The sequence below is a fragment of the Eschrichtius robustus genome, chromosome 14 (assembly GCF_028021215.1).
Source record: "Eschrichtius robustus isolate mEscRob2 chromosome 14, mEscRob2.pri, whole genome shotgun sequence".
NCBI classification, from domain to species: Eukaryota; Metazoa; Chordata; class Mammalia; order Artiodactyla; family Eschrichtiidae; genus Eschrichtius; species Eschrichtius robustus.
In genome coordinates this window covers 79,095,776-79,118,754 of record NC_090837.1, presented here as the reverse complement: position 1 = coordinate 79,118,754, position 22,979 = coordinate 79,095,776, and the positions used below count along the sequence as shown (strand labels likewise).

General features: G+C 37.7%; 1 protein-coding gene across 1 annotated transcript in view; it reads right to left on the bottom strand.

The window, feature by feature from the left end:
• DCC (DCC netrin 1 receptor) overlaps nt 1-22,979 on the bottom strand; it is a 946,816-nt gene that overhangs the window by 36,729 nt on the left and 887,108 nt on the right. The window contains exon 28 of the mRNA XM_068562459.1: nt 16,839-17,051. Coding sequence (XP_068418560.1) covers nt 16,839-17,051 — 213 coding nt within the window. The remainder of the gene's footprint in view (nt 1-16,838; nt 17,052-22,979) is intronic.

Here is a 22,979-nt window from a genome sequence, read left to right as displayed (position 1 = left end):
CTGAGGCAGAAGAACGGATAGGTGACCTGGAAGACAGACTGGTGGAATTCACTGCTGCGGAACAGAATAAAGAAAAAAGAATGAAAAGAAATGAAGACAGCCTAAGAGACCTCTGGGACAACATTAAACGCAACAACATTCACATTATAGGGGTCCCAGAGGAGAAGAGAGAGAGAAAGGACCGTAGAAAATATTTGAAGAGATTATAGTCGAAAACATCCCTAACGTGGGAAAGGAAATAGCCACCTAAGTCCAGGAAGTGCAGTGAGTCCCATACAGGATAAACCCAAGGAGAAACACGCCGAGACACACAGTAATCAAATTGGCAAGAATTAAAGATAAAGAAAAATTATTGAAAGCAGCAAGGGAAAAATGACAAATAACATACAAGGGAACTCCCATAAGGTTAACAGCTGATGTCTCAGCAGAAAATCTACAAGCCAGAGAGAGTGACATGATATACTTAAAGTGATGAAAGGGAAGAACCTACAACCAAGATTACTCTACCCCCAAGGATCTCATTCAGATTCGATGGAGAAATCAAAAGCTTTACGGACAAGCAAAAGCTAAGAAAATTCAGCACCACAAAACCAGCTCTACAACAAATGATAAAGGAAATTCCCTAAATAGGAAACACAAGAGAAGAAAAGGACCTACAAAAATAAACCTAAAACAATTAAGAAAATGGTAACATACACATACATATTGATAATAACCTTAAACGTGAATGGATTAAATGCTCCAACCAAAAGACACAGGCTCAATGAATGGGCACAAAAACAAGACCATATATATTCTGTCTACAAGAGACCCACTTCAGACCTAGGGACACATACCGACTGAAAGTGAGGGGATGGAAAAAGATATTCCATGCAAATGGAAATCAAAAGAAAGCTGGAGTAGCAATACTCATATCAGATAAAACAGATTTAAAATAAAGAATGTTACAAGAGACAAGGAAGGACACTACATAATGATCAAGGGATCAATCCAAAAAGAAGATATAACGAATATAAATATATATGCACCCAACATAGGAGCACCTCAATACATAAGGCAACTGCTAACAGCTATAAAAGAGGAGATTGACAGTAACAGAATAATAGTGGGAGACTTTAACACCACACTTACACCAATGGACAGATCATCCAAAATGAAAATAAATAAGGAAACAGAAGCTTTAAATGACACAATAGACCAGATAGATTTAATTGATATTTATAGGACATTCCATCCAAAAACAGCAGATTACACTTTCTTCCCAAATGTGCACGGAACATTCTCCAGGATAGATCACATCCTGGGTCACAAATCAAGCCTCAGTAAATTTAAGAAAATTGAAATGATATCAAACATATTTTCTGACCATAACGCTATGAGATTGGAAATGAATTATACAGAAAAAAATGTAAAAAACACAAACACATGGAGGCTAAACAATACGTTACTAAATAACCAAGAGATCACTGAAGAAATCAAAGAGGAAATCAAAAAATACCTAGAGACACATGACAATGAAAACACGATGATCCAAAACCTATGGGATGCAGCAAAAGCAGTTCTAAGAGGGAAGTTTATAGCTATACAAGCCTACCTCAAGAAACAAGAAAAATCTCAAATAAACAACCTAAGCTTACACCTAAAGGAACTAGAGAAAGGAGAACAAACAAAACCCAAAGTTAGCAGAAGGAAAGAAATCATAAAGATCAGAGCAGAAATAAATGAAATAGAAACAAAGAAAACAATAGCAAATATCAATAAAACTAAAAGCTGGTTCTTTGAGAAGGTAAACAAAATTGATAAACCATTAGCCAGACTCATCAAGAAAAAGAGGAAGAGGACTCAAATCAATAAAACTAGAAATGAAAAAGGAGAAGTTACAACAGACACTGCAGAAATACAAAGCATCCTAAGAGACTACTACAAGCAACTCTATGCCAATAAAATGGACAACCTGGAAGAAATGGACAAATTCTTAGAAAGGTATAACCTTCCAAGAGTGAACCAGGAAGAAATAGAAAATATGAACAGACCAATCACAAGTAATGAAATTGAAACTGTGATTAAAAATCTTCCAACAAACAAAAGTCCAGGACCAGATGGCTTCACAGGTGAATTCAATCAAACATTTAGAGAAGACCTAACACCCATCCTTCTCAAACTCTTGCAAAAAAATTCAGAGGAAGGAAAACTCCCAAACTCATTCTATGAGGCCACCATCACCCTGACACCAAAACCAGACAATGAAAAAAGAAAATTACACACCAATACACAAAAAAAGACAAAAAAAGAAAATTACACACCAATATCACTGATGAATATAGATGCAAAAATCCTGAACAAAATACTAGCAAACAGAATCCAACAACACATTAAAAGGATCATACACCATGATCGAGTGGGATTTATCTCAGGGATGCAAGGATTCCTTAATATATGCAAATCAATCAATGTGATACACCATATTAACAAGTTGAAGAATAAAAACCACATGATCATCTCAATAGATGCAGAAAAAGGCTTTGACAAAATTCAACACGGATTTATGATAAACACTCTCCAGAAAGTGGGCATAGAGAGACCTACCTCAACATAATAAAGGCAATATACGACAAACCCACAGCAAACATCATTCTCAATGGTGAAAAACTGAAAGAATTTCCTCTAAGATCAGGAACAAGATAAGGATGTCCACTCTCACCCCTATTATTCAACATAGTTCTGGAAGTCCTAGCCATGGCAATCAGAGAAGAAAAAGAAATAAAAGGAATATAAATAGGAAAAGCAGAAGTAAAACTGACACTGTTTGCAGATGACATGACACTATACATAGAGAATCCTAAAAATGCCACCAGAAAACTACTAGAGCTGATCAATGAATTTGGTAAAGTTGCAGGATACAAAATTAATGCACAGAAATCTCTTGCATTCCCATACACTAATGATGAAAACTCTGAAAGAGAAATTAAGGAATCACTCCCATTTACCACTGCAACAAAAAGAATAAAATATCTAGGAATAAACCTACCTAGGGAGGCAAAAGACCTGTATGCAGAAAACTATAAGACACTGATGAAAGAAATTAAAGATGATACCAACAGCTGGAGCGGTATACCATGTTCTTGGATTGGAAGAATCAATATTGTGAAAATGACTATATTACCCAAAGCAATCTAAAGATTCAATGCAATCCCTATCAAATTACCAATGGCATTTTTTACGGAACTAGAAGAAAAAAATCTTAAAATTTGTATGGAGACACAAAAGACCCCAAATAGCCAAAGCAGTCTTGAGGGGAAAAAAACGGAGCTAGAGGAATCAGACTCCCTGACTTCAGACTATACTACAAAGGTACAGTAATCAAGACAATATGGTACTGGCACAAAAACAGAAATATAGATCAATGGAACAGGATAGAAAGCCCAGAGATAAACCCACGCACCAGTGGTCAACTAATCTATGACAAAGGAGGCAAAGATATACAATGGAGAAAAGACAGTCTCTTCAATAAGTGGTGCTGGGAAAGCTGGACAGCTACATGTAAAAGAATGAAATTAGAACACTCCCTAACACCATACACAAAAATAAACTCAAAATGGATTCAACACCTAAATGTGAGACTGGACACTATAAAACTCTTAGAGGAAAACATAGGAAGAACACTGTTTGACATAAATCACAGCAAGATCTTTTTTGATCCACCTCCTAGAGTAATGGAAATAAAAACAAAAATAAACAAATGGGACCTAATGAAACTTCAAAGCTTTTGCACGGCAAAGGAAACCATAAACAAGACAAAAAGACAACCCTCAGAATGGGAGAAAATATTTGCAAACGAATCAGCGGACCAAGGATTAATCTCCAAAATATATAAACAGCTCATGCAGCTCAATATTAAAGAAACAAACAACCCAATCCAAAAATGGGCAGAAGACCTAAATAGACATTTCTCCAAAGAAGACATACAGATGGCCAAGAAACACATGAAAAGCTGCTCAACATCACTGATTATTAGAGAAATGCAAATCAAAACTACAGTGAGGTATCACCTCACACCAGTTAGAATGGGCATCACCAGAAAATCTACAAACAACAAATGCTGGAGAGGGTGTGGAGAAAAGGGAACCCTCTTGCACTGTTGGTGGGAATGTAAATTGATACAGCCACTATGGAGAACAGTATGGAGGTTCCTTAAAAAACTAAAAATAGAATTACCATATGACCAGCAATCCCACTACTGGGCATATACCCAGAGAAAACCATAATCAAAAAGACACATGCACCCCAATGTTCACTGCAGCACTATTTAGAATAGCCAGGACATGGAAGCACCCTAAATGCCCATCGACAGATGAATGGATAAAGAAGATGTGGTACATATATACAATGGAATATTACTTAGCCTTAATAAGGAACAAAATTGAGTCATTTATTGAGACGTGGATGGATCTAGAGACTGTCCTACAGAGTGAAGTTAGTCAGAAATAGTAAAACAAATACCGTATATTAACGCATGTATGTGGAACCTAGAAAACTGGTACAGATGAACCGGTTTGCAGGGCAGACATTGAGACACAGATATAGAGAACAAACGTATGGACACCAAGGGGGGAAAGGCACGGGGGGGGGGGGATGGTGGTGTGCTGAATTGGGCAATTGGGATTGACATGTATACACTGATGTGTATAAAATGGATGACTAATAAGAACCTGCTGTATAGAAAAATAAATAAAATTTAAAAATTTAAAAAAACCCAATTGAAATGTAAACAATATATAGAGAACACAGAAATAAACAGTCTATTTTTTCTTTTCCTTTGTGAAAGCATAAGCTAGAATATTGTGTCGGATATAAATATCATAGAAGATTACCAGAAAACCTCTGGATCGCAGTGTGTAAATTTACAGGTTAAGGGAGACGCCAAAATATAGGTTGAATATTTATTATTTGTGATATTACTAGTCACATAATCATTGCCCCTTTACGTATATGCATTATTATACAGCTGTTCAGAAAAGTAGGCTTTGGTTTCAGAAAGTCCTAGGTTCAAACCCTTGTCCTGCCATTTAAATACAATGTGGCATTGAATGAATTATTTTATCCTTTCTGATTCCAAAATTTCTCATGAGTAAACTGGGAGAAATAATACATTACTGTCGGTGTTTTTGTCAAGATTAAATGAGACAGTAAAGTGATAGGTAAGTGTTTACTATTGGTAATTATCACTAATGAAGTTTGCAAACATCGTCGTCATGGTTAGATAAGTTCACTTTTTCCGGAGGATCTACTGAGACTCAGCACGTATTAAGCTTTACTGTTACATTAAAGAATATTGAAAATGAGTGTCTATCATGATATTACATGTTGGTGTAAGAAGATAAGTCATGTAAGTGTGAACTATTTAATTAGAATCATACTACATACAGAATAAATAGAGAAACTTTTTGAGCTTTATGAGCTTGTATGAGCTTTAACCCAGGAAAGAATTAGAGAAAGTACTGATTGTGTGGCATCTGGGAGACAATGAAGCTGGAGGAAGAGAGGGTGGCGCCTTCGTGGTGGGATGGCCTCCCCCTGGCAGACAGGGGCTCCAGGTCAGCTTCCAGGAACTGGATCCTGCACCGTCTGTCTAACCCACAAACTCAAGGAAAGAGGTTAGATGAGGTCTCTGAGCCGAAAACTCAAACATTCGAAACATCAAGAGACCTAGGAAAATTCATTTTGATATACTTTTCTCCAAGGTATTTTCCAATGTTCTAACATTGTTCCTGTCTCTGGTCTGGGATTTCTCAAATTCAAGTACTCATGTACTGGTAAGTGCTCGTGTAGCACCTGTTTCCATTTAAATTCAGAAGCTCTGATCCAGAAAACAAACAAACAAAAAACAAAACGAAAGAGACAGACACAGTAGGATGGAGGGAGAGAGGGAGAGAGATTTTAATTTCTCCAACATTGATTGGAGAAACAGGATCTTTTTCTTTAAAAACCTTCCTCTCTCCTACCCCCTCTTTACTACAACCGAGCCTCCTCAGACACATATTTACTCCTTAGAATTAGTTTATACCCAATAAATGACTTATGATGATATCTTTCAGGATATTTTATAACTTAGCTTCTTCACTCTTCAAATAAACATTCAATTACTTCCCATTAAAAATTATCTCTGTGATTTATACTACTGCTATTTAGAGGTTCGCCTACCCTCACGACCATAAGCAATGTTTTTAAAAATATGTTTTACAGATTTCGGATGCTATTCATCCTGGTGTGACACTGGCTGAATCTGAAATTTACATCGAATGATGAGTCATTGTTTGGGGAAATGTGTACGTAATCATTCAGTTTCTGCTGGAAGTGCTCTCCACTGCACACCAGAACACAGGCGCCAAGGATAGGTTATGATGAGCCCTTTCAAGTGACAACATATCTCCATTTCCCGCAGGAGCTCATCTTCTGGAGAAAATTTATCCTAGAGAGTTGTGGACCTTCTCTATCAGTTTTCATTTAGGCAAGAAAAATAAGAGTTTCTGAAGTGGGACCTCTTTTAAGACATTTATAAATACTAATCTAACTGATTCCCTCCTCAGGCATTGAAAAATGTGCACAAAGGCCCTGGTGTTTCTACAAGAAAATGAATAACTTAATTTTTTCACTGAGCAGGGCAAGAGTGTTCTGCTCTTGGCCTTAGATTCTGGAAGGTTACCTCTGCAAAAGATATTTTGGAATTGGTCTTGCAAAACAAACAAACAAAACCAAGGCAAAAGAAAAAAAGACTTTGGTGTTTATGTTCCATAGCAGAGCCTAAATGCTGGGTGAATGACAAAAAGGCAGCTTAAGTGGTCCTTAACTTATTTACACATCATGAACCATTTGAACTCTAATGAAAGCTATGAACCCACTAAATAGAAAAAAACAGACACACACACACACACACACACACACACACACAAATGTGAATTTAATTTCAAAAGAGTTATTAAACCCACAAGTTCTTCCCTGAACTCCAGGTGAAGAACACATGATCTGTTTAAGAACGTCACTACTCAAAATGTGATCTACAGAAGGGCAAAATCAGCATCACCTGGATATCTTCTTGGAAATGCAGAATCTTAGGCCCTCTTTTGGGTCCACTGAATCAGAACCTGCATTTTAGTAAGCTCTGCAGGTGATTCCTAGGCATCTAAGATTTAAGAAGCTCTGCTTACATAGTCATGTTAATGGAGAGTTTAGAATTAAAAATTTATATCTCAAATCACATTTGGAAATGAGCCATACTATAATATTCTTAATAGAACATATATATTATTTGTAAATGGATAAACAACAAGGTCCTACTGTATAGGGTAAATATCCTGAGATAAACCATAACGGAAAAGAATATAACAAAGAATGTATATATATGTATAACTGAATCACTTTGCTGTGCAGCAGAAATAAACACAACATTGTAAATCAACTATACTTCAATTAAAGAAACTTAAAAAAGAACATATATATTATTTGTAAATGAGAAGATGAAGGTGTCAGTAATATTTTACATGTGCTTGATGAGAAATATCCTTTTTCCCACTTTGTTTGATGAGAAATATCCTTTTTCCCACTTTCAGCAGATCACTTCTGGGTCCTCACTTCTTACTCTTCTTTGCCCTGCTATTCTCTTTGCAGGCTAAGCTGGACGTGAGAGCTGGGACCTTGGAAATTCCAAAGGCTTACGTCACATTACATTGGTTCATCATGAGAAGCTATTCAGGAGACGCACCGTTTATAAGTGAGAGGAAGTCAAGCACCATACCACCAAATCGGTACATCTACTAGACATAAATCCTTAGTGGCTTGAGGAACAGACATTCATAACAATGGGTGGAGAGACAGATTAAGAAATTGGAGGGGGAATGCTATCTAAAGCAGTTTGGTTATTTAAAGGGGCTGGTGGGAAATAGCTTCCCGGCTGCTGGATGGATTTATGATTTAAGGGCAAGACCTGTTTAATTGAAAGAGGCTATGCTTCTCTCTAGACTTAAGAAATGATATTCAGACAGCTCTGAGCAGATGTTCTGAAATTCTCTGCTCAAGACCATTCTGTCTTCCAAGCAAGGGCCCATTTCATTGGCTGCCCCTTCTCTGGTGCACATACTCGTGGTGAAATACAACCTTCAGGAGTTAGATCTTGTTTCACCAGCCATTGAACCATTAAAATGTACTTTTAAACCCCCTTCCAAATGATGCCACTGTTTCTTATTATAGGGCATTGGAAACTTCACTGGGCCCAATTTATAAGGCAATGTGTTCTCCAGATTATATCAAATTAGAAGCTCCTGGATTCAGGGCTAACATCTTTAACTAGCATCATTCATGTTTACATGCTTTGACTCCCTGAGGAAAATGAAACTCTTTCCAGGCTAGATTTTATTCTCCCCATTTATAGTTGTGGAAAATGGAAGCACAGAGGTTAACTGACTTATTCAAGGCCAACCTACCCAATGAATAGGGGAGCTGAGTCCTAGTGGAGTTTTATTATTTTCCTCCTGTAAGTCCTCTTTCAGTCACACTTCGCTCCTGCCAAAGAGAACAGGAAGACTGGCCAAATTCTCATTACATGGCACCTTCCTGCCTTTAGTCCTGCACCATGGCAGGCATCAGCTCAGACTTGTGTGCCCAAAGCATTCTGTTTCTATTAACTAACTGTGGTACCACTCGAGAGAGGAGCCAAGAAGAAAACGAATAACTATAATTTTAAATGCAGCACCTACCGAACCTAAAGATTAAACCAACAATCTCAGACTTTAAAGGTACACTAGGTAAACACATTACTGTAGTCTGAAATATGCTGTTTCTATAAAAAATCATGACTCAGGTGACCACAGGAGTAAAAAGATACAAACAACTGGGTAAGAGGATGGGAAATTTGAAAGAAGAATATTTAAGAAGGGCAATTTGGAGTAGATGTGAAAAGAGCAGTTGCTATAAGTACCATCAAATCAAATGGGCAAAACATGATTGTTGTTTTGCATCAAATTAAAAACAAAATTGTTGGAATCCCTTTCACCACAAAAGATAAAGGCATTCTCCTCTGAGAGCTTTGATATTATGGTAAATAAAGAGATTCTGGCAATAAGAACATCAATCCTCTGCAAGCCTAAGATGAAAGTCTACTCTAGGAAGATGTTTAACATGGCACTTGAATTTCCCATTAAGTCCCTGCCAATAAGATAAAAGTTATAAACATTCAGAAGAAGTAGGATCTTTAAGTGGTTTTTACACATTCTCTTAGATACAGGTCATATCTTCAGAAATTGTTCACTGATGGTTAAATTCTCACTTTCAATCACAGAGATTGTTTCAGTGTGTTAGATCTTTCACAACACATTTTCAATAATCCATTAACACAGAGGCTTATGTGAACACTTTTTGTCTGTTTCAAAATTTCCCCTGTTCCCAAAGAAAGCAACTGGAATCTGACACACATTGACGAACCATAAGGAGCTCTGTCAAATGCTTAGAAGACTTAAGATGCACAGTGTGCAGCTCAGAATCTGTACTCAAAGGAAAACCTGTCTCTTATACTCTTTCACAAAGCAAAGAAGAAATACAGAGAGAACGTCCACCCTTATTTATGCAGTAATTAAGATTGCTAGAATTTCACGTTTTATTCCTCTTTGAAGAGGAAAGTTTATCTAATTCCACAGATTAGAATTAGTAGGATTCAGGGGAGCAGAATTCCATAACTGGCATAATGGAGGGACTAGTCCTCAGGACTCTATTTGCACTGAGCCTCACTCCCTCTTTTTAGGAATAAAGGGGATGCTATTCTTCTCCAATGTACTATGATCCTCAAGATATTTCACAAGTAACAACATCTATATAGAAATAATTAAGCATGTGACCTAGCAGGTTCATAGGATATGTGAAAGGAATCATTGCTGCCTTGAAAACAACCTATTCCTCACCCTTTCGCTCATCAATCTCTGTCACCCACAAGGCCACCACTCCCCAGTATAATCCAAGGACATTCTTCTTAGATTATATGTTTCAAATTATATAGTCTACTAGGTAACAAAGTTCTGAAAATAGATTTGTTTTCATTTTCTCTATGATTATCTAGATAGCAATGCAATACTTTAACCCTAGAGTGTAATTGTATAAATTTGATAATTAGCCTCAATTTTTATTTATGATCTAGCAATTCTTGGTACAATATTTTCTCTTGTTCTTTTAATTGCATAAAAATTTGATCAAAAGGACTCAAATTTTGACTCAATGGTGCTCATTCACTCCCTCTTCCCAACAGCTTTTTGCAATTCTAAAAAGTACCAGCCATTCCTTTTTCACTCTCATTGACCTTCACATGTTCTAAGCCACAATCTGAGTAATATTCTCATGTGCGTTAACTTTTATCTTTGTTTTACACTTCCTTCTGCTCATCTTAACTTTATTATTGGACTCCAAAGCCCTGGCCATCCATGGTGCATGGTGCTGAAAGCAACAGATGTCAGTTCCCTGGCTCCTTGCCCTCCTGTAGAGGGATCCGGCAGGTTGGACAGGTGAGTTTGATAGGAGCTATTCTGGAGCTCCTGTCTAGTTACTATCTTGCTGTAACTCCTTTCCTCTGACTAGCCTACATAAAGCAATAAAACATTTACTCAGACACTAAGCTAAATAACTCAACCTCCCTGCTATAAAACAATTCTTTCTGAGTGATATTTAATAACTAGGATCATCCTAGAAGCCTGCTTGTAGGGAAAAAGTCAATCTAATAATAACTACTCATAGCACAAAAAGCTAACTAAAATCCTTTAATTTTCTTCAGCGTTCTATTTCTCTGAATTCTTTAAACTTGGCCATTAGCTCAATTGTTGACCTTGGGCAAGCTGCTTAACCTTTTTAGGCTTCAGTTTTGTCATTTATAAGTGAGGTACCAGTCACATGGCTTACTCATAAAGTGTCCTCTAGAAATGGTTTCCCTCTCTTTGAGGCAGTTAGCAGAGATTTTTTTCTATTTAAATACTGGAACACCATACTAAAGGAAATAGTATTTTATTAAAACACCAAGTAAGTTCCAGAGTCACAAATATTGGTGATGTATAAAGCAAACTTGACTTAATTACATTTACCAAGGAATCATTTAGAATGACTAGACCAAATCAAATCAAATTTCATCTATTAAAAAAATGATCTGTTGGGAATGAGGACAAGACAGTTTCAAGGTGGTACCTACCAAAAAAAAAAACCACAACAAAAAAACCCCAAACAAAAAACCAAACACACACACGGAGATGAGCCTACACATAAAAGATGAAATATGAAGGCGGCAGTGTAATTTTCCACTCTGAAATTGATTGGTAGTTACTGGCTCCAAAAACATCAAATCAACACATCTCTCCTACTTAACTGTGCCAGTGATTTATTTGATCTGACTGGCCTGAAAAGTGACCCTCTTGCTCCACCTGCTAAAGGATGTCTGACCTCTGCCTGTGACTCATTTCAGCAGAATGGAATACTCAGGTGGAATCCTGATGAACATCCCCAACGGTGGACTACAGGTGACTCAGGGAAAGGAATTGTATTAATGTATTACAGTAATTTATTGGCAGTTTTGTGTGATAGTATATTTACTGAATGAGGCCTGCCAGAAAGATCAGGTTATAGCAGGAAGACATGATTTCCCAACCAGCCATAAAATATAAATCAAATGCCTTTTCTGTCCACTGTCAGCCACCTCCACCCACTCCTTGTCCTCAGTTCTCAGACAAATTGAAGCACATGCCACAATTTGTAGAAGGAAAATCAAACTCAATTTTGCAGTACAATGAAGTGAGTTTTGGTCTTGTCATGCCCACTGACATATTGATCCCTAGAAGACTGAAAAGATCAGGATGTTCTAGATTTTTGCTTTTATAAATAAAAATATGTAGAAATGCAATGTGTAAATGGAGGACAATACAGCACGTATGCAGCTTTACAAAGATGCAAGAACTCCAGGGGGGCTAATGTTGTAAAACAGCACTACGATATAAAAGTCACTATTTAAGAGGTCACATTTTCTTTCCCTTTAGAATTACAGCCTTAGAAGACAAATGGTCTCCTAATCCAGGTTCATTTAAAGTGCAGTTGATCAGTTCACAGCTAAAAGGAATTTTCACTAGAGAAGAAAAACAAAAAAACAAAAAAACAGCCTATCTTGGCCCTTTGTAGAATTTATGTCAGATCTATAATGCCATAAACCCAACACTCTTATCAAACATTTTCTATTTAATCTGAAAGGGGACTGAGCCAAATCACTTATATGTTCACATCTGTGATTTGCAAAGTGCAGTATGTGTAGCCTCCCTGATATGTGTAAAGACCACACAGAGATGAAGCATTAAGAAATGGAACCACTTTATCATGAGGTGATGATGAAATTGTAAGAAATACCATAAAACACCCTAGAGTCTGGTAAGCTAAATTTCTAACTGTGGAAGGAAAAAATAAATGAAGGAATGAATCTGTGTTTTCAGGTAGGTAGAATGTCACTCATTATGACAAGATGATTTTCTAATTACCATTTACTAGAGAAATACTGCAAAATTCTCTGCAACTCCATGGAAGTCATTACTGCGTATTATGTGGTGCCCTATACCTCATATAAAACTGCTGCAAACATAGCTTCGCATGCCTTTTTGGAAGGCAAACAGAGGCACAGATCGATAATGTTGCCCAAGAAAAACCACACACAGGAATTTGAGGAGGGAAAGAACTTGCTCACTGATGCTAATTTAAATGGTTTCAAACCAGAAGGAGCTTCTCGTTGGGCATGATCTTTAAAAATTACAGTGATGCCTCACGTCACCATATTCTAAAGTAATTACTTGTGGTAAGTAAAGATAAATTCATTAGTAATTACACAGTCCTTTATTGTGAAACCCAGAGTAAAATTATGTGAGGTATTTTTTTAAGCCAACAAGAGAATGACTTTACTTCATCAATCAGTTTGACTACAGTCATGATTTTCTTAGAATTAAAATTTGTCGAAAGCTCTAAATATTTCATCTTTAAGAAGCAAGTAGTTAATGTCACAGCTAATACATTTGTCAGTCTGCTAAGTTTCTTTTTCTATTAGAATAGGTAAACATCAGCCCTTTCTTAAAAGCATACTGTTTACCATGTGTCAGGAGCAATGCAGGGAGAACTTATTTGAAAATCATGAGGTAGGGCGTTATGAAATGAACAGGAACCACAGGGAGACAATGGAGAAACAAAAAAGGGAAAGGCATTTAATAATTCCCAAGTGATGGTGGGGTGTGCTTCAGGTTAGTGGGGGAGGATGGTATTTACTATGAAAAAGATAAAATCAACCCCCAAAATGCAAGCCAGAGATATTGGAAAATCTGAAAGAAAAGATAGTTTGTAAGAAATAGTTCCACTAAAAACAAGAACAACATTAAAACAAAAGAAGACTTATAAACGTGCAATGGAAATAAAAGAAAATGAGATCTTGCCCACATGACGTTAGAACAGAGAACGGTTCTTCAAATATGCTTATTATTTGAGAGAATAGGTGTAGAGAGAGAAGAACAAACTCTCCTTTCCATCTTTTAAAGATATAATACACTCATTTATGCTACATTGTGCCAGATTTTGTTTAAGGCAGCTTCGGTTTTACTGTAACTAGAAGAAAACAATAACTAGTAAATAATAAAGGTAAGTGCTTTGTTCTGCCTATTATTAGATGTTCTTTCTAAAATTAGGATCATTGGGTCATTTTGGGGTCATTTTTTGTTATTATAGATCACTTGAAGCATGGGTTGATATCCAAACCTTGTGTTCCAAACCAAATATTACTGCCACAGCAAAATTTTCATTTAAAATGGACTTCTGAATATCATTTCTATCTTTTTTCTCTGTGTTACATAGTTCCTCAAAAAAAAGACCTTTACTTCCAAATAAAGAGAATAGTCAACAGTATAAAGTACTACAGCACTTTAGTTTCCTGGTGTTATATAATTGGTATTCTCAGTATAAAATAGTTATACGTCTCTAGAAGAAATGGACAAATTCTCAGAAAGGGACAATCTCCCAAGACTGAACCAGGAAGAAATAGAAAATATGAACAGGCCAATTACAAGTACTGAAATTGAATCAGTAATTAAAAAACCCTCAACAAACAAAAGTCCAGGACCAGATGGCTTCACAAGTGAATTCTACCAAACATTTAGAGAAGTTAACACTTATCCTTCCGAAACTATTCCAAAAAAATTGCAGAGGAAGGAACACTTCCGAACTCACTCTATGAGGCCAGCATCACCCTGATACCAAAATCAGACAAAGATAACACACAAAAAAGAAAATTACAGGCCAATATCACTGATGAATATAGATTCAAAAATTCTCAACAAAATACTAGCAAATTGAATCCAACAATACATTAAAAGGATCACACACCACGATCAAGTAGGATTTATCCCAGGGATGCAAGGATTTTTCATACCCACAAATCAATCAGTGTGATACACCACAGTAACAAATTGAAGAATAAAAACCGTACGATCATCTCAATAGGTGCAGAAAAAGCTTTTGATAAAATTCTCATCTTTCCTTATTAAAATATGAGGGAAGAAGCCTTGTGAGAAAATGGTATTCCCCAACTCAAAATTATTTCAGATGTTTCACATTTTTTCTTTTTATCAGTTTTATAATGATTTAATTTAATAGGCTTTAAAAGATTATCTTTGTTTTTGTCTTTAAATGAGTTAGACATAAACTAAGAGTAAATGAGTTCCTAAAAGTTCAGAACCCTGCTTTCTGCAGTTAAAGAAAGGTGGGAAAAGATGCACCACTCCCTAGCTGTGTAGACTTAAATATGCTACTTAAATGCTCTGTGTCACAATTTCCTTATCCATGAAATGGGGTTAAGAAAGTAGCAACCTCACAAAGTTTTGAGGATCATATGCCAAACTACAAGTCTTCAGAAGCATGCAGGTCACATAGCACATGTTCAGTAAAGGTTAGTTATTAGTAGTGGTTGCAATTAACCTGCCATCTATCCTCAATATGTCTCCCCCAAGATCATTTCCCTTGGTTGGTATTTCAGTGGGAAACTGAGTGTAGCCAGAAATCACCAGGCAGCATGCTCTTGACACAGGAACTTCATGAAATAAATTTTCTTGCTTCAAATTGTCCCTGTTTCAACTAGCAAAGACCTCATAGCTTTGGGGCAATACCAAGTAGCAGATTCTCCTCATCATGTGTATGTGGGATATATACGTGGGGAGTGGGAGAAGGGCTTGGACAATATAGACTTGCTTTAAATCCTAGTGTGGGCTTCTTTTTGGCTAGAAGAGCTGTCTCCTGTGAAATGAAGTCATGACCTGCAGTGAGCCTATGTGTCAGAGAAGACCCCATCCTGCCCAGGCGCAACATGCAGCGTGCATCTCAAGGGATGCAGTCCCACATCCCTCCTGTAGTCGAGCATCCATATGAGACACTACATGAATGGTGAGAACACCAGAGGTGATTCACACAAATCGATTAATATGATGCCAGGAACAAGATATAGTCTTAATGTTAATATAAATTTAAGATTCATAATTGCAGTCTTATTTTTCCTAGTTTAAGCAGTCACTGTGAGGTTTATGTACTAATGCAGTGACTAAAATCGCTGTGGGTATGGATCTGAGTAACAGAAACTAACTCAAATGTATTTGTACAGTGGCCGATTGGTCCATCCAGCTGCCTGTGTCTATTAAGGGTGCATCTCTATTTACTTGGAACCATTGAACATTACTAACTTATTCCTAATTTTGGAAGTGACATACCATCACTTCCGTTGCAATCTTTGGTCACCAGACCAACCCCGGTGAAATGTGGCAGAGAACTCCTTATACCATCTACCTGAAGCCCCCATTCCCTTTTGCCTTAGAGAACCAACATCACCAAAGATTTGCCTTCATGTTGTCCTTGCAGCCCTGCACTTTAACCTAAGAATGATGCCAATATTCCAAATAATTTTGAGCACTATGTTGTTCTTTATGTATCTACTTATCTAGCTACTGACCTATATTTCATCCTATCTATTTGTTCCTCGTCTCCTCCCCCTCTTCCTCCTCCTTCTCTTCCTTCTTCTTCTTCCTTTGTCCCTCTCTGTGCCCCCTTCATCTCCCTAACCCCTAACAGAAATGAAAAGAAGCTCTGGTTCAGCCTCACTGGATACCAGCTAAGGTAATAAAATGAACACTGCGCTGGGAATTAAGACTCTGGTTCTCCTCTCTGCCATTTGACTTTCTTAGAAAGGAAACATAGAGATGTTACTTCCTATCTATCTAAGTTTTGGTTTCTCTATTTCTAAAATTAGGAAGTTAGACGCTACACTGGTCTGATATGCCTTTCTGGTCTTGAAACTCTAAAATAAGAACCCCTGCAAGATGACTAATGAAAAGAACAAAGCAGAATTATGAGATTTACATGCATTTCTCTAAAAAGTGATTTTGCAGACTTCTGTACCTTTTACTCTAGTCTTGGAGTCTAGCTTTAAATCTTACAACTCATGTGGCAGACAGAAGAACTTTTCCAGTATTCTCTAGTGGGCATACCTATAGCACATATTAAAAGTACTGGACTGACATTCAGGATCAATGAACAACTTTCCAAAGGAATGAAAGGCGCCTACAACCAGCCAGTTGCTTATAAGGCAAATACTTAAAAGCTGCACCACAAACATCAGTGAAAGACACGTGCACACTGGGCACATAATCAATGTCAAAAAAGTTACATTACGTCCAGGCCTTCTCAGAACCCTCCTGTACTTACGTGGAGCCACCAGGGATAACAAAGCTTTTAAGTGTAAACAAATGGGCACTTACCTGACTGAGACAAAAGCGGTGTATAAGGGACTTTCGGTTCTATTGCACTCATGGGTGGAGGTAGCAAAGGGTTGGCGAAGCTGCGAAGTGGATGAGTTGGTCGAACACAGGCCGTGGGGATGGTTCTGCTGGGCACCTCCTCACCGCTGGGATGCTCAGGCTGTGCTGGGGGCAACATGGGCGGCTGTTGGGTGGCTGGTCCTTCACTCACTGCTGCAATGGAGAAGAAAAAAAGCCATTCATAAGTCGCGACAAAGTGGGCTTTCCCTAAGTCACCTGAAGGGGCCCTGGAGCAGTTCAGAGAGTTATGCCAGGATCTGACTAATCCATTCCTCACGTTGAGAACATTCCATCCTTCTACCCTCATATATTTAAGGGATATGATAACACTGCCCCTTTAAACAGTAGAAATAGACCCAGTAGGACAAGGCTCTATCTTCCAGGGAGAGTAGTAAAATATGCACGGCACTGACTGTATTGCCTGAATTGTCTGGGCCCTGCAATCATAAGTGAAAAAGCGAGAAAAAAAGAGTTATTTCTCCTTTCATAAGTAGCAATGTCAGTGAAATTCAATGTACCAAACCCGGCTACAGCTGCATTATTATCCACCAGCCAATATGCCAATTTTTTTAAACATGCCATGTCAACTGTCAGACAAATCAGAGTTACCGGGTGCTCAAGGCATTGCTAATAAAATGATACGAATAATAACCATTATCATTATCTTCCATAACAAAATAGAAGCACATCCAGCTAAGAAGTTATATGAGAGATGAATCTGCTGAAACAAGTTGTCTGAATGCAGAATTGCAATTTTTCCTCTTTGCTAGCAAACATTGTAATTTTCAGTCAGATTACTATGGTTGGAGAGGTTTCACACAGCCGCTTGTGACAGCCTTTGGCTATCTGGACAGTTTTGCATGTGGAAACACACCTTTTCTCCAGAGAACACAGTTTAGTTTGACTAAAATACTGTTTATCATGCTAAGGATGCTGTGATTTGACTTTATTCATTCAAATTCAGAGTCAACAGACCCCAGTCAAATTGAAAATGAACAGAGCTGCATAGTAGGTATAAGTGTGGATGAAAGAAGAATATTTGTGATGACTTATTTCTTAAAAAAGTGCTAGTGGGTAAAGTGGAAAAAATACAGTGATAGAAGATAATCTCTCACTTTTGAAAGAGAATTTCTATACAGGAAATATTTCAAGATAATTAGTTTGTGAGATAATTTTGAGACCCCTCTCTGGGAGGCTCAGTGAGGTCAGCAAAGGGCAGAGGAGATAGAGAGAAAATCTGATAATGCTGAAAGGGGTGGAGATTAAAGATACAAAAGATCAAGATATCATATTAAAGATATGCAAAAGTGAAATGTGCCAGCAGAGGGTATTTGATATTAAAACTCATTTGTCTATATTCAGAAAGGGTTAGAGGTCCTCTGGGTCACTGAGCGGGCTTCAGGCTTACCCCATTCAAAGATGGAGATGAGGAGATGCAGGGTTGGCCGAGGACAGAAGCAGTCACATAGCAAATGGAACCAGAAAACGGGCAAAGACTTGATTAAAGATTTCTTCAAATATGGGAAGTGTAATCCAGCAAACTGGATAGAACTCTGAGGGCAAGAGCAGTTTGAAGAGAAGTACCTTATCTCTAGGCTAGGAAGTCCTATCAAAGATGGAGAGGAGAAACACATGCAGGTACAATCTCAAGGTTAAAGTGCGGGGCTGCAAGGAAAACATTAAGGCAAATCTTTGGTGATGTTGGTTCTCTAAGGCAAAAGGGAATGGGGGCTTCAGGTAGGTGGTATAAGGAGCTAAACTGCTTTTAAGAATGTAAAGGGGGGCTTCCCTGGTGGCGCAGTGGTTGAGAGTCTGCCTGCCAATGCAGGGGACACGGGTTCGAGCCCTGGTCTGGGAAGATCCCACATGCCGCGGAGCGACTGGGCCCGTGAGCCACGATTACTGAGCCTGCGCGTCTGGAGCCTGTGCCCCGCAGCGGGAGGGGCCGCGATAGCGAGAGGCCCGCGCACCGCGATGAAGAGTGGCCCCCGCTTGCCGCAACTAGAGAAAGCCCTCGCACAGAAACGAAGACCCGACACAGCCATAAATAAATAAATAAATAAATATTTTAAAAAAAAAAAAAGAATGTAAAGGGAAAGAGGAACATGTGTGTTCAATCAAGATGGTGTAATTAGGTGGTTGAGAGTATAGTTTTAGAAACAAAGAAAATTATGGAGGTTTTACTCTAGACACATATTTAGTCTAAAGGAACAAATGACCAACGGTCAGTTGTCCAAATAAAAATACAGTATCTCTCAGATCTAGATCAGTGAGAAGCAGCTGCAGGAACCTACAATGAGGTCCTTCTTTATTACCAAAGGGCTGGTTTTTATTAAAGGGTCCATATCATCATATTAAAAATGCCTCTCCAAGAAAAGAAACTTCACAATTTTCCTCAGAAATCTGCTGTAATTCTCTCTACTGAAGATGGACTGCAGTAAATCCATATCATATTTTGAAAACTGCTTTAGTTATTACAGAAATAATAATGTTTTGTGATGTCTTTCTTTTCTTCATTCCTTCCTTCATATTTTCTTTTTCTATTTCTTCTACATTTTTGAAATCAAAGAGATCTAAGTTAAAATATTATTGTGATCATAGGTTTAATAAAACTTACATGCAATTTTTTTAGTCTTCTAAAATTTAGTTACTTCCAAACCTCAGGCTTCACATGAATTCTGTTGACTTCAGTGAATTTTGGGGGGGGGGGGGGCGCTCCCGTTTTTTTTCTCTTCAGCATATTTGAAAATAAAAATGCTGTGCATGCCTAGTCCTCCATTCCCAAGTTTTCAGTTGGCCACCATGATTCCCACTGGGAACATCACAGTGCGGTTCTTGACTTTGAGAGAAGTAATGGTGGTTTGATACCAATGGACCAGCTCTTTAGCAAAATCAATACTTAGTACCACATAGTGAAAAGGAACGTGCCTAATGCAATGTGCTAGGTGGAATGGGAGGGTCCAGCCTCAACACTGAATGTATCAGTAATGCATAAGGGACTGTTTTTGTTTGGTTCAAAAGGTTCATCTTGCTTAATACCTAATACAATGGACAAGGTACAGGTTTTCCATAGACAATTCATAATGCTTATATTTTACATAGAGCCAGAAAAAAAATGCCTTTTAGAAATGGCTGACATCTAAGGCAGGGAAAAAATTCTCAGACAAACACAATAGCAACTGCTCCACTGGAAAAGCTCTCATTTCAGATGAGCCCGTTTGGCCAGCTTCAGGACACCTATGTGAAACAGATTTGCTCCGTGACATGACATTTAGCTGTACTAAGAGCTCTAAAAGCAAAGAAAACCTCCTTTCACCCACGAAGTGCAGCTTCCCTGCAATTCAGAGACTAAAGTGAGAATCAAATATGTACTGGCAAGGCACTCCTTTTCAAATGATGAAATAGTAGGAATTCATTGTACAAATAGCATACAATTACACAGCAGAGTCAAATCTCAAGGCACTTTATAATAATTAATGTCAACACATAAATAATTGCTATGGAATAACTGGCAAAAATATTGCAAAAATGGAAATGAGGATTTTTCTTCCATCTAAAATTGCAATATTTGAAAGAAATACAGCACACTAATAACTCTAAGCAAAGACACTTCAAGACTCGAACATTTCTAGGAACCAGATTCACTCATTAATCTCAGAAGAACAACATCATGCAATAATCCTAAGTAACCCCAATTCTTCACAGTTCGGATTTTTTTTTTAAAGACCCTAGAGAAAAATTCATGAACTCTACTGTACTGATTTTATTTAGGGCAAGTTCCATTTGTTAATTGATTTCCAATTTGGCGGAGAGGCGAGGCAGAAAAATAACATGGATAAAGTTGACCAGCTTTCTCACTAAGACCATGCCAACACTGAAAACAATAGTGGAAATCATCTACTCTTCTCTAGTACCTGTTTCAAAGACGAGGAAATGGGGGCACTGATTTTATACTGATTTGTAGAAATAAGACCTCAAGATGATTATTTGAAGTTTTCAAAATATAGCACTTTTCCTTGTTCCCCAAAGGCCAGTTACTTTGCCTATTGAGGCTAAGAGCAGAACTGCAGTGCATTAGTAGGAAGAGGAAAGATTTGTCCATCACGACTATATAAAGCTTTATCCGTGGATCACCAAATATGTGTTATGCAAATGTACTTTATCTTATATCTTTCCTTTCCTTATGGGAGGGGAGAAATTCAGCTTTATTTGTGTCTTCAGAAAGCAGCAGTCTTTGGGGGCAGAGTTTTAGTGATTCATCTCTCAAAGTCAAAGGTCTTTCTGATAACTTTTGAGGAAGGAGAGTTGCCCCATTTCACACAGTCAAATGCTTCTTTTCCTATGTGTGCCTTTCGCTGTTTTTCAAGGTGACTAATAAGACATCTCCAGCCAGAGACATGACATGTTTTCTGCTTGAGAGAGAACAGGGATGTTTAGTGTTCTCCAAGGCATTTAGAAACCGATACTGAATGACTGGAAGTTAACTGTTTGTGACAGTGATTTAGAGAATATTCAGTTTCCTAGAAAAGAGGATGCATTGTTTTTTTTCTTTTCTAAGCAAGCACTTGCAAACACATATTAGTTCCTATACCTTTTGCATTGCACATAGCTTTGGTCAAAAAATACTTGAAGAATGACTGAGTATATATTTTTAAACATGTGAAATCTTGGCCAGGAGTAGAATGCATATGCCTTTTGATTTTAGATGAGAGTCAAGAATTATTAAACTAAGAATTCTGTTAAGAATCTTTTATTTGCATAACTTTCTATAATAGTTACATTATCTACTTTATGTTTGTATTATATATTATGTAATAGTTACATAATTAAATTTATTTAATAATCCTTACTTTTAAATAAATTAACAAAATAAAAAGTCTATTAAGGAGACTAAATTTTTCTCCTTTCCTTCTTCCCTCCCTCCCTCCCTCCCTCCCTTCTCTCTCTCTCTTTTTTTTCTTTCTTTCTTTCTAATAGACCTTACTTTTTAGAGCAGTTTTTAGGTTCATAGCAAAACTGAGTGGAACATACAGAGATTTACCCTCTGACCCCAGATATGCACAGCCTCCCCACAATCAAAATTTTGCACCAGAGTGGTCCATGAGACTAATCACAGATATAAACAAATCTGTGGTCCTTAACCACAGATGAAAACAAATTTTATACTAGCTCATTTATTGTTTTTTTTTTTTTTGAAATTTAACTTTTGGAATCAAAGAGTAAATGGGATGCTGGATTTTCCAAAGGAGATGATGCTTTTAAAAATGGAAAAGATTGGGGCTTCCCTGGTGGCACAGTGGTTGAGAATCTGCCTGCTAATGCAGGGGACACGGGTTCGAGCCCTGGTCTGGGAAGATCCCACATGCCGCGGAGCAACTAGGCCCGTGAGCCACAACTACTGAGCCCGCGCGTCTGGAGCCTGTGCTCCGCAACGGGAGAGGCCGTTGACAGTGAGAGGCCCGTGCACCGCGATGAGGAGTGGCCCCCTATTGCCTCAACTAGAGAAAGCCCTCGCACAGAAACGAAGACCCAACACGGCCAAAAATAAATTAATTAATTAATTAAGAAAAAATGGAAAAAAATCTACAGGAACACCCATGAATAAAATAGTTAATTGCTAGTTTTAAACAAAGTAGTGAACTTTGGCTGTCTCAGTCTTGCTGGAATGAACAGATAAAAGCCATTCTTACACTTCCTTTTAAAGTTAGAGAATATAAATGAAATCAAAAGAAAACAGTAAACAACGAACCAATGAGAAGAAAACCAAACTAAAACTATAAACCTCTCTTTTCTGTTGGGGACAGTTCATTTCAGAAGTTGAAGAAGGGACTTGTGGGTTCTGAATTCTTTGACTGGAATCATCGTCCTAATTGTCTGGGGATTTGGAAATTTTGGGTTGTTGGACTTCTCACATCTTTCGTATTTAAATTCCTTCAGTATGGTTTGGGGGGCTTTTTTCTTCGAGTTTTTGCACACAACTCTATTCTCTAGACATGATGTGCAGTGAGAAAAAGAAAAATAAATCTAATTCTCTCTTGGTAGATTCTTAATGCCTTTTAATTCTAACCTTGTTACATCTAG